This window comes from Mustela nivalis (assembly GCF_964662115.1).
Source record: "Mustela nivalis genome assembly, chromosome: 17".
NCBI lineage: Eukaryota > Metazoa > Chordata > Mammalia > Carnivora > Mustelidae > Mustela > Mustela nivalis.
This window is the reverse complement of record NC_139036.1, coordinates 60,235,783-60,247,787: the sequence shown is the minus strand read 5'-3', so window position 1 is coordinate 60,247,787 and position 12,005 is coordinate 60,235,783. Positions and strand designations below refer to the sequence as shown.

At 58.8% G+C, this 12,005-nt stretch overlaps 1 protein-coding gene and 1 long non-coding RNA gene across 5 annotated transcripts in view; both read right to left on the bottom strand.

The window, feature by feature from the left end:
- RNF213 (ring finger protein 213) overlaps positions 1-9,066 on the bottom strand; it is a 105,175-nt gene extending 96,109 nt beyond the window's left edge. For 2 of the 4 annotated variants that reach the window (XM_082705389.1, XM_082705390.1), the window contains exons 1-2: positions 8,866-9,064; positions 7,452-7,593 (exon numbers count right to left, since the gene is read on the bottom strand). In XM_082705389.1, the coding sequence (XP_082561515.1) occupies positions 7,452-7,548 (97 nt within the window). In that variant the 5' untranslated portion in view covers positions 7,549-7,593; positions 8,866-9,064. Of the gene's footprint in view, positions 1-218; positions 327-7,451; positions 7,594-8,865 lie in introns of those variants that run through there. The other 2 variants (XR_014304485.1, XM_082705391.1) reach the window with 2 other exon arrangements.
- LOC309850933 overlaps positions 1-12,005 on the bottom strand; it is a 1,194,231-nt gene that overhangs the window by 1,014,922 nt on the left and 167,304 nt on the right. The gene's annotated exons all lie outside the window — the stretch shown is intronic.

Below are 12,005 nucleotides of genomic sequence, written 5' to 3'. Positions count from 1 at the left end.
AACTAGGGATGGCGGGATGGCGGGCCAGGAGGAACTTAGCAAGGCCCGCTGGACCAGAGTCTTTGTGTCCATAGTTTCTTGATGGCGCAGCAAACATCTGTTCACCTCTGACTCCTTCCCATCTCCCTGAGACCTACTGTCTTCCCTTTGGTGTCCCAGACCCCTACCCCCTCCCTTCTCCTGAGTTCGGGGTGACAGAGACACCTCCTTTCACTTACCTTTGCAATCTCTCATCGTAAAGAAATTAAATCTGATTTTTCTCCTGTCAATCTGTCTCCTGTCAATTTAATTCTCAGACCAGCCAGAAGCATTTTGAAGGGTAGAGAAAAATTCTTCCTCCCCCACAATATGATGGCTGAAGAACCAAAGCGGCAAGGATATCATCACACACAACGCCCAGGACCACTCTCCTTTGATGATAAACTGTGAGCATTTTGGCCTCTACCTGCCTCTTGGTGGTGCGATCCCTGATTAGCCTGATTCAATCAGAACCTGGCATTTCCCCTGGCCCCGGTGACTGGCAGGACGCAGCCGGCCTCCAGGGCTGGTGACTGGGGTTTCAGACACACAGTGACTCCCTCTCTGGTCAGACAGACAGATCCCAGGCACTGGAGCTGGTGAGCCCGTCTGCCTTCATGAACGCAGCCAGCCTGAGGACAAAGCAGGGGACCAGAGAAAGACGCAGAGACAGAGGAACTCGGGACAGAGAGCGAGCCCTGTGGAAACCCAAGCCCCTGGCTCTGGAGCCCAGAGTCCGGGCAGTGCATTCCTCCAGCGGACGAAGCAGGGGGCTGCGGTTCTGGTCCTCTCCGATTAAACAGCCTCGACGCCGATGAAGAATCAGTAAGAACTGTTGTAAAAAATGAGCTTCCCAAGAGGAAAACAAAGAGGTGGTTCAAAGAAAAAGACCCTCGAAAACATCCTTGACTCTCTACTGATCAAGGAAGTGGGCAAGGAATCCACGAGATGCCGTGTGCCCCCACCCACCTGGCACGAACCAGCAAGATGTGCAGCGCCCAGTGCTACAGAGGACGCGGGTGGACGAGAAACCTCGAAACCCATAGGCCAGAGGGGCCAGAAGCCTCATGCTTATAAACACACGAGGCCGTCCTCCAGACAGACTGTTCCGGGGGCAAGATCCGCCTCGCCATGTCCCTTATGACAAATGGTGGAACAAGGCAAGTGCCCAGGGACGTGGGGAACAAAGGCAGAAGGAAAATAAATTTCTTTACAGAAGAAAATTAAATGTCCTTCCTACCTACAGCCCACTGACAAGTCCTTGAAACAGGCAGAGTGACCTTCCTCTGGGGGCGCAGCTGCCTGGATGCCGATGCTCTGCTAAGGGCCAAAGGCGGTCCTCGCCCGACCCCCAGGGTCCTGTCAGTCGGCTTTAAAATATAAATATTTCTCTGGGGGCACCTGAATAGCTCAGTCGGTTCTAAGCATCCAACTCTTCATTTGGGCTCGGGTCATGCCGTCAGGCCCCATGCTGGGCGCGGGGCAGGAGTAAGTCTCTCTCCTTCTCCCTCTGTATGTACATACATACATACGTGAAATCTTCAAAAATTTATAAAAATAAATAAAAAATAAATGAAAATTCCTTTGGAAGCTCCCTTGATCTTTATCCCGCCGATATACATCTGAAGGTTCTCATGACTCAGGTTTGGCTAGACGGTAGTCAATGACCTTTTCCCAACACCAGCCGGCCCCTCAAGGCCCTGCAAATCTTGCTTCCAAAATTCCTCAGAGACTCACGATCTCCCTCTCACCCCACCAACTTGAGAGCACAGCGTGAGGCACAGCTCATGACCCCAGCACAGCTCTTTCCGCCTACGGGTCCTGTCCCCGTGCTTTAGTAAAACCACCTTTTTGCACCAAACACATCTCAAGAATTCTTTCTTGGCTCTCGGCTCCAGACCCACTACCCTACCAAGCCTCACCTGGGTTCCCAAACTACATCGGCATGACCCACCAGCTTGCAGAAACACATACGCAGACGCACGTTTCCACGCAGAGGAAACGTCCAGAAGGGGGCACACCAAACACTTGATAAGGTTGGTTAACAGGCCATGCGGAGGGCCAGGGCTGGGAGGGGGTCAGGCCTCAAGGCTTGTGTGCCCTCCTACAATGGGAAGGTCTTCATGACTAGAGGAACAAAGGCAAAAGAAATGTACATAAAATTGAATTTCCTTAGGACCTTCAGCCCTATTGACAAGCACTCCAGGTGGGCAGAATACAACATTCCTCCAGGACATCCCGGTCTCCCGAGATAATGCCTTGCTAGAGGAAATGCTAGCCAGGCCTCCTGGATCCTGTGAGCCTCTGAGACAGGAAAATCTTTCTGGAAACTTTGCATTGTCCTTACCTCCCCCAACTCTAAAGTATCTAATCTCTCCGCAGCTCTCCACAGTCCGGGGGCAGCTCTCTCTCCCCACAGGTCCTGCCCCTGTGTTATAATAAAACCACCCTTTTTATACCAAGAATGTTTGAAGACTTCTTTCTGGACCGATTGCTCCCCAGCACCACTTCCAATCACCCCCGTTCGCACCAGCACGTGTTACTTCCAGCTGGATTCAGGAAGAGCGAACCTGCCGCGGCATTTAGTAGGCGCTCTGCGTGTGAACCCGCCAAGTACCTACCGCCAGTCCACGGGGGACATGCTTTCCTGGTAGACACAAATACGGAAGGACAATTGGGGAGCAGGGCGTGAACCCAGGCGTGGGGCTGCCTCCCACAGTTTCACAGAAGCCACAACGGGCCCTGGGGACAGCTGTCGGGGTCCTGGTCCTTGCCCATAGGATATTTTGGCTGAATCGGAATAAATTCCTGTCCCCTAGCCCCGAAGCATGTATGCACGCTGGGATGCCTGCAAGTGAGCAGACCTGGGGGTATCCAGAGAGCCAATGGGTCTGAGCTCCCCTTCAGATCCCCAAATCAGGTCAATGGCTGATTAGCACAGGAATGAGGGGAGAGAGCAGGGACCTCACCGACAACCCCAAGTCACTTCTATAAAACGTCACCGAAAATCAACTCGACCCGACGCGGTCAGCCACGCGGACTCCGACACCCAGGCTTCCGAGGAGAGCCCCAGCAGCAGGCCCAGGTCTGCAGCGCACGCACCCCTGGGAGGGCCGCCAGCTAGCCCGGGGCCCCCCTGCCATCCGGGCCCAGCCCTCGGCTGGAAAACAGGGGCCGCAGCCCTGCAGGTCCTCAAGGCTAAAGCAAGCACGCACGCCTCCCACTCTCACAGAGGTCCCTAGGGCAGTCACATGCCCAGAGACAGAGGAGACGGTGGGGGACAGCGGCTGTGGGCGGCATCAGTGTTTACTGCAGATAGATGTTCAGTTTGGGAAGACGGAAGGTTCTGGAGGGGATGGTGAGGAAGGCCCCACAGGCACGAACAGGCAGGATGGCTCTGACCTCGGCCAGGGACCCTCCAGGGCTGCCCCAAACCTCCCCCGGCCTGCCCCCCACCACCTGTACCTCTCCTGCCTCTGAGCTGCCCCGGGGCCCCCAGCCCTACCCTGGATGCTAACAGGGTTTCAGATTCTCTTTCTCCCTTATAAAAACATCAAGGAAACGGGGACATAGCAGAAAATGAGAAAGTGACGACGCTGGCCGGAACTTCCTCTCCTGATAACAGGCTTCTAGCACTCAAGAAAGAGTCGACGGGGGTCCCCCGGGGAACCTGACCTTCCCCCCTGGCCCTACCCTCCACCGTCGGACTTGATGAGGGAGCAGGAGGCTGGCGGAGGACAAAGCAAGAGCTGGCACCTTGCACCCCCTCTCCACCTGCTCCCCTGGGTAACATGTGTGACATTCCTCAGGCACCCCTGGCTGCCCTAAAAGAAAAACAAACCGTTAACTTGCAGAGATCACAATCGTGCAAGGCAGGAGTCTCGCTTGGTTTACAAATGTCCTAGAGATTTACAATAAAGCAGCTGTCTTATCAATAGCCCAATTTCCAGAGACAAATAACTCGGTTCCTCAAGCCCTAATGTCGCCCTCCCCTCTGGCGGCAGAAGGAAATGTAAATAAAGTTAAATTTCTTCTAAACCTAAATCTCCCTAACAAGGACGCTTGATAGGAGGAACGTGACATTCCACCAGGAGACTCCAATTGTCTTCATGCTAGTGCTTCGTTAGAGGGAAAAACGGTCTCGGCTGGACAATAACCAGGCCTTCAATATCCTGACAGTCTCTTTACCCCGATAGCCCTTCTGAACACCCCTTTGTCCTCACCTACCAAATTCCTGGGTATATAATCAGCCCCTCCTCAGGATAGCGGGGCAGCATCTCTGTCTGCCCACGGGTCCTGTCCCTGTGCTTTAATAAACCACCTTTTTGCACCAGAGACGTCTTAAGAATTCTTTCTTAGCTGTCGGCTCTGGACCTCACCCCACCGAACCTCACCTAGATTCTAGAACTTCATCAGACTGGCCCAACATGACTCTGGGCAACGTCGGCCCCTCTCTGCGCAGGATGGGCTGGGACTCTCCACACACCCCATTTCCGCTCCTTTATGTGGTCGCTGCCCGGCCCCCAGCCTCCCCGACCCAGGCATGCAGCCACAGGAGGTGCGAGGCAGAAAGACATGGTGGAGGGAACAGGACCTCCCTAGAAGCGCGGCCGCCCGACAAGGAGGCCGGGATGAAGCTCCTCCAGGAGCTCTCTGGGGTCGTCCTGAGCCCCAAACTACCTTAGCTCACCAACGGGCAGACCTCCGGGTTCCTCTAAGCCTTTAACATAAGAAAATCCTTTGGGAAACTTCCTCTGTCTCTACCCATCCGTCCTCTGCTCAAAAGAACACACTCGTGGCTCTCCAGGCCCCGCGCAGCTCTCCCTGCACATCACGCACCGGCTCTGTCCCCGGGCTTTCAGAAAACCACTTGTTTTTGCCCTGGAAACGCGGGAAGAATGCTTTCTCAGCCTTGCACTCCCGAATTGAGCTTCAGATCCCAGCGGGAACAGCAGCGGCACCGGCCTCTCCGGGCCCCCGCGCCAGCTCTGGGAGGGGCCGACAGGAAGAAGAGCTCCTCCGCCCCGCACTGCCCCAGCTTCGTTTCGGTTTCCCTTCCTGTAAGCAGAAGCTTGGCCGAGAATGGGGGTGGGGGCGCTGTGCGGGGCAAGGGCACTGGGGGAGACCGCCATTGCTCCTGAGACCCCTGGCCCTTGGGAATCCCTTGGAGCCCCATCCCGTGCGCCCCGCTCCCACCAGCAGCAGGGGAGGCCCGGACGTGAGAGTCCCGCAGCAGGCGGGTATCTCAGAGGTGGTGGGGGTGGGGGAGAAGGTGCACCTGACCCTCCCTCCCTACCCGCCAAGGTCGGCGGGGCCCTGGGGCCCTGGATGATGACCGCTGGCCTGCTGCCAGGACAGGAAGACTTCATGGCATCCTGTAAAAGCACCACACGCCCAGGCTGCCACACATGCCCAGGCTGGCGCGCAGACCTTCCGTTCCCAGTTCTGTCATGACATCTGGGCCACCCTCAGCAGTGCTCCGAGACACCCCCCCCCCCCACAAAACCAAAGGAAGGCAGAGGTACTGCATCCCCCCGCAGAGACCACAGAGAAGAGCGAGTGTTTTCCCAAAGAGGTAGGTCTCCATGAGACATGAGGCGGTGGACCCAGACTCCAGAGAAGGCCCTCAGGGTCCTCTGGCTGCCTGTCTGGGGTCCCCCTGCTTTACCTCGTCACAGTCGTTCATGTCCACCCTGGAGGCCCACACTCAACCCCTGCCTCACCCCTGACCCCTGACCCCCATACAGGCCAGGGCCCAGGGGTGCCCAGGTGGTGGCACTTCAGAGCAGACGGAGGGGCCACCAGCACCCCAACCCCCCCTTCCCTCAGAGGCCGCAAGCCCACGGCTTCCTTCCTCCCAGGACTCGAGCTCTGCAGAGCCACCTGCCTGGGCTCAAATCCTGCCTCTGCCAATTGCTAGCTGTGGGACTGCAGACCGTTTCCTTAACCCCCCTGTGCCTCACTCCTGGCATCTGTAAAATGGGAATCTATGATGTCTCCTTCCTCAAGACTCTGCACAACGTCAGGCTCACTGACATTTCACCAACTGCTCTGATTTGGGCTTTTTTACTCTCGGGGGTCCCAAAGACCCCCTTCACAAGGTCTCCCACTCAGGGGGATGTTCTAATGACCAGGGGTGTGGAGCCCGAGCAGGTAGAAAATTCTGCCTGGACCCACCAAGAGCTCAGCTAGGCCACGGTCCCATATCCAGACAGCCAGGAGCCAATGAGGACAGTGGACGCCGAACCGATGCAGGATCGACTGCATGAGTCAAGTCCCCTGTGTTCCAAAGGAAAAGACAGACTCCCTAGGTCTGACTGTAGCCGGAGCTCCTCCCTAAAGCGGCAGCAGCCGAAGAAAGTCAAACAAAACCTGACAGCAGAACCAGCCGTCTCTTCGCACCTCTTACAGTCCAGTAAAAACATCTGGGATGTAAGTGTTTCGTACACACGCAGCAGAGACGAGAGTACCGAACCAGGGCCTCCCCTTCACACACAGGGCACCCTCGCGGATCACCCCGGGGTCAGCACGCAAGAAGGGCTGGGACAGGCAGCATTTACGGACTCTCGCGCACACGCACACAAACTATATTTAGAAAACACACACGATCTTCTACAAGCCTTTCTTTGCTGGGTCCGGAAATTATTAGTCAAGCACCTACTCTGTGCCAGGCGCCATGCCAGGGACTTGGAATAAAGCAGCTAACAAGAGAGCAAAGGTCTTGTCTGAAGCCGTGCGTAGAACGGCAAACGGCCCAAGCAAGTGGGAGTGGGAGTGGGGGGGCCCCCGGCAGGCGCTGTTCTCACTGGGGGTGGTCAGAGTGGGCCTCCAGGTGGGAGGGCCGAGGAGCAAAGACAGAAAGGAGGTGAGGGGGTGATGGTGCTGTCCTCAGAGGAAAGGTATATTCCAAACTGAGGGAACAGGCAGTGCCAAGGTCCTGGGTCCAAGAACACCCAGGAAAGGAAGGAAGGCAGCCTGAGGTCCTGGACACCCAGAGTTAAGGACTGACCTGAGCTGGCAGGTGACATGCTTCCCTTTCAGACACTGACCTGCCCCCCATCACCAGAGAGGGTCCTGTCGAGGCTGTGGGGGCCCTGCACCCCATCACACCACCTGGGATACCACTTCCCTGCAGCATCCTCTGCAATCCAGAAATGCCTCAGCTCAGCCCGACACTGCCCGGCCCCAAGGAGGAGGAGAGCCATTAGGTGCTCTCCAGGAAATGAAATTGAAAGTTTTTAAAAAGCAACAAGAGCTCCCAGTAAAGAACCTGCTGAAACTGTTCTTGTAACAAAAGTGCTTCTAGTAAGAGTCCCTCAGCCACAGAAGACCTCCAACTACTTGCCGGAGCTGCCCACTGGCCAGTTTCCATTTCAGCAAGGGGAAGCGGGGCTGGGCTGCTGCCTACCCCACCGCCCCCAATCAGCCCTTACCTGGTGCGGGGGCTACAGGAGACAGCTTTTGTCCACACTGGCTGCAGAACTTGGGGGCTTTGTCTTCGGGGACATAGCCGCATGAGAGACACTCCATTCCTCCGGGGGTGAGTCGGCTCCAGGCAGGCTCGCTCCTGCAGGTCTGGAAGAAAAAGGGTCCCCAGGCAGCTAACTATATACTGAGCCGCCTGTCACGTGACCTGTTCTGCTTCAGTTTCATTTCCTGGGAAAGGGAAATTACAGTGCCCAGAAGCTCCCCCACTGAATCGAAAACCTAGTGCTAGCACTTCCTCACCTGCTGCACTCACAGCCCTGAACCCGCATCCGGTACCCGCCCCTCCTGACCCCATACCCGCCCCTCCTGACCCTGGGCATGTCCACCCTCCCCCACCTCCTCCCCCACGAGGGGCTCCGGCAAATTTTTCTTCCTGCCCCCCCTTCCCCCCACCTCCCAACCCCCCCCCCCCGCGCCAGGGTCACCCCTGGGGCGGGGGGGGGGGGGGGGGGGATGGTCTCAGTCCCTCTGTGAGTCTAAAACTGTTCCCACTGGCTGGGCCTGGGGGCTGGGACAACTGAGAACTAGGTGTTGGGGGAGGGGGCACTGTTCCAGCAGAGACACAGCCCTCGCAGAACCCTGAGATCAGACACCGTGTGAGAGGGCCCGCTGGGGGCTGGACGAGGGGCAGACAGAAGCACCTGTGCACAGGTGCCCTGGGGACTGGGTGGGGCAGAAAGCACTTCAGAGATGCCAGAGGGCCCCGAGGGGCCCGCCTGTGCGCTGGGGCAGCTCAGGGCGAACAGGGCCAGTGGTCAGGCTAGCAGGCTGCCCGCCCTGCCTCCCCCAGACTTGGCTCGCGGTCCACTAGCTAGTGGGCTCTTGGGGGCAGGGAGCGCTAGACGGTGTGGGCCAGGTTCCCCGGCTCAACCTGTCCCCTCCAAGCCTCGGCCGCCACCCGGCCCCTCATCCCTGCCCGGCCAGGGGCGCGACCACCGTCCCGGTCCGGCCTCTCCACGATTTTCAGTGCCGGCGGGGCCTCCACCCCTCTGCTGCCCTCCGCAAGGCTCTGCTTCCCCGCGCACCAGAAAAGCCGCCACAGGGCTCAGAAGTCCCTGAAGGGCCCTTCTGTTTCCCGCCCCCACCCGGGGCCTGAGGCGTAGGAGAACCCGGCAATGCTCTAGCCACTCAGCCTCCGACGTCCCCAGCTTCAGGAGCGCGCTGGACTCAACGCCCATGCCCCGCCCCCCCCCCCGACCGCGCCCGCCGGCGGGGCCGGGTCACGTGGGGGCCGGGAGCCGGGGTCGGGGTGGGGGGCTGGTCGAGGGCAGCCGGCTCCCCATCTCCGCATTCGCGCCTTCTCCGGCCTCCCCGCCGCCACCTGGGGGCCCTTAAGGCCGTCGCGGCATTGGTGCCCACCGTGGCCTGGAGACCCCGGCGGCGGGCAGCGCTGGGAACGCGAAGGACGCTGCGCTCGGGCGGCCACGGGGCGGAGATGCTGCGCTCCGGGGAGCTACTGGGGACGCAGGCAGGGGCGCCCCCGGCAACCCCAGGCAGCGAAGGGCTCCGCGCCAGCCCCGGGGCTCCTCCGCGCACGCCGCGCGCCCACCGGCTGCCGGGGGCTGGGGTCCGCACGGAGCGGGAAGGGGAGGCGCGGGGCGGGGCGGGGCCCCAGGCGAAACCGAAACCAGGCGCCGCGGGAAAAGGCCGCCGGGAGGGGACGGCCCGCAGCACGCAGGCGCCCCGACCCAGACCCAAGGACCCCGCGGCCCGCCCGCGCCCCCGCGCACTCCCCGCACCTCCCGCGCACCCGCGCCGCCCCAGCGTGCAAGCCTCCGCGGAGGCCCAGTTTCGTTTCTCTGGTCCGGGTCCCGCCCCTGCGGGCAGGGAGAGTTCCGGCGGGTGCGGCCACAATGCCCTCTCATGGCGCCCCCCGGTGGACAAGGGGGAGGCGCTGCCTGTCGCTGCCCTCGGGGCAGGGCGCAGGGGAGCACAGATTCTGGACCCGCAGGGGTCTGCCCCCGGGTGTCCCCCAGCAGCCTCCGCCCCACCCCCACCCCCCCAGTCCCACCCGGAGCCCAGCACCCTGGACAGCGCCCACCTCCCTGGAGAACCAGCAGCCGGCCAGCGAGGGGCAGAGAGGACACTAGGCCAGACACTCGGGTGCAAAGTATAGGTCACCAGCTCCATTGCATCAGGGCGTTGCACAGATTTAGTGACCTCAGTGGCTGATGGTCGTAGAGGGTTTCCACCCGCGCCAGCCCTGGGATGGTCACTGATAACCAAGAGGCCCCGCGGCCTGCGTTGTACCCCTACCCCTCCGTTGGTCAGTGAGTTCACCCTGCGACATCCCAGGGCTCCCCCCACCCCCCTCCCACCCTCAGAATCCTGCCTCGAGTTGCCTCCAGCGGGGGAGCAGCCCCCAAACACAGGCTCATCAAGGAAGGCCTTGGGTTCATGCTCAGAGCAGAGGAGGGGAGAACCCGAGGAAGGACAGGGCTGGGAGGTCTGGTTCCCAGCCGCGGTGTCTCCTCAGAGCCCGACACACGCCCGTCCCTCCCCTACCCTGCCCCTCAGCTCCATCCCTGCGACAGCCCTTTGGAGGACGTGGAGATTAAGGGTCAGGGAGATTAGACAATCCACCCCACGTCACGTCATGCAGCGAGAGACCAGAGCAGCCTGGACTCGACACAGCTGTCCACCAGCCGGCCACCGCACGCCACCTCCTCTGCCGTCGCCACGTTCCCGCACCAGCGAGTCCCACGACCACCCCAGGGATGGAGTGGAGACAAGCAGAGGCGTGAGCCAGGAGCTCGGAGCAGCCGGGGCCTCCGAACCACGCCGGATGCAGACGTCTCAAACCTGGGGTATCCGGCCCGGCAGCCACAGGACACGTGGCTCGCAGCACTCGAAGCGTGGCTGATCTGATTCACAGCGGGCTGTGGGCACACCATCCACAGCGTCCTTGAAACAGGGTTTCAAGACGTCCTATGAGCAAACTGACACCAACCGTCCGGTCGGTGAGCTGTGTATAGTCCACGTGCTGAAACGATAGAATCGCGGGTCTAACGGGTCAAACGAAACGTTAATTTCACCGATCCTCGTTCGCTAGGGTGACTGGAAACGGTGCGATGGCTCGTGTGGCTCCCGTGGAGGCCGTGGACCTGGGCCATCGTCCAGTGTACGGTTGGGGCTCCGGGAGTGGCTGCGATGGGTGGCAGAGCCCATGGGCTGCTGCTTGGCACGTACCCTCTTTCACGCCCGTAGGCCCACAGTCTGCCATTCTCAGCACGAGGCTTCCTGGGACACGATGAGGGCCTGACCTGCCAGCACGGAGCACCACATCGGTTTGCCGGGGCTGTTGTCGCATAGCAGCACACACCGGGCACGGATCGGGGGGCACGAAGGCCAGGATCACGGGCTCGGCGCGGCGGGTCCTCCCGAGGCTGTGAGGCAGATTCCGACCCGGGCCCCTCTCCCAGCTGCTGTGGCTTACTGGCCACCTTTGCTGTTCCTGCCTCACAGAAGCATCCCCCAGGCTTCTGCCTTCTTGACCACACAACTTCTCCCCACATGTGTGTCTGGACCAGACCGCTCTTTTTATAAGAGCTGAGCCGTATGGACAAGGGCCCATCCTGCTCCAACGGCACCATCAGCACCACGCGGCGGGCCCCGGGGCACAGGCCAAGGCCCAGAGGGACTCGTCCGCCGATGAGGGGTGTCGGTGGAGCCCAGTGGGCATCCTTGGACAACAAATTCCGAAGTCTTTCCGTGCCGCGGTCCATTCCAGTCTTTGCTCTTTTCCTAAAATGAAGCTTTAATTCTATAATTAATAATCATATGATTATAAATTTAGCAAGTTCAAAAGTTAGTAAATTTCATCAAGATCAAAAGCTTTTGCACAGCAAAGGAAACAGTTAACAAAATCAAAAGACAACTAACAGAATGGGAGAAAATATTTGCAAACGACATATCAGATAAAGGACTAGTGTCCAAAATCTATAAAGAACTTAGCAAACTCAACACCCAAAGAACAAATAATCCAATCAAGAAATGGGCAGAGGACATGAACAGACATTTCTGCAAAGACATCCAGATGGCCAACAGACACATGAAAAAGTGCTCCCTATCACTCGGCATCAGGGAAATACAAATCAAAACCACAGTGAGGTATCACCTCACACCAGTCAGAATGGCTAAAATCAACAAGTCAGGAAACGACAGATGCTGGCGAGGATGCGGAGAAAGGGGACCCCTCCTACACTGTTGGTGGGAATGCAGGCTGGTGCAACCACTCTGGAAAACAGCATGGAGGTTCCTCAAAATGTTGAAAATAGAACTGCCCTATGACCCAGCAATTGCACTATTGGGTATTTACCCTAAAGATACAAACGTAGTGATCCAAAGGGGCACGTGCACCTGAATGTTTATAGCAGCAATGTCCACAATAGCCAAACTATGGAAAGAACCTAGATGTCCATCCACAGATGAATGGATCAAGAAGATGTGGTATATATACACAATGGAATACTATGCAGCCATCAAAGGAAATGAAATCT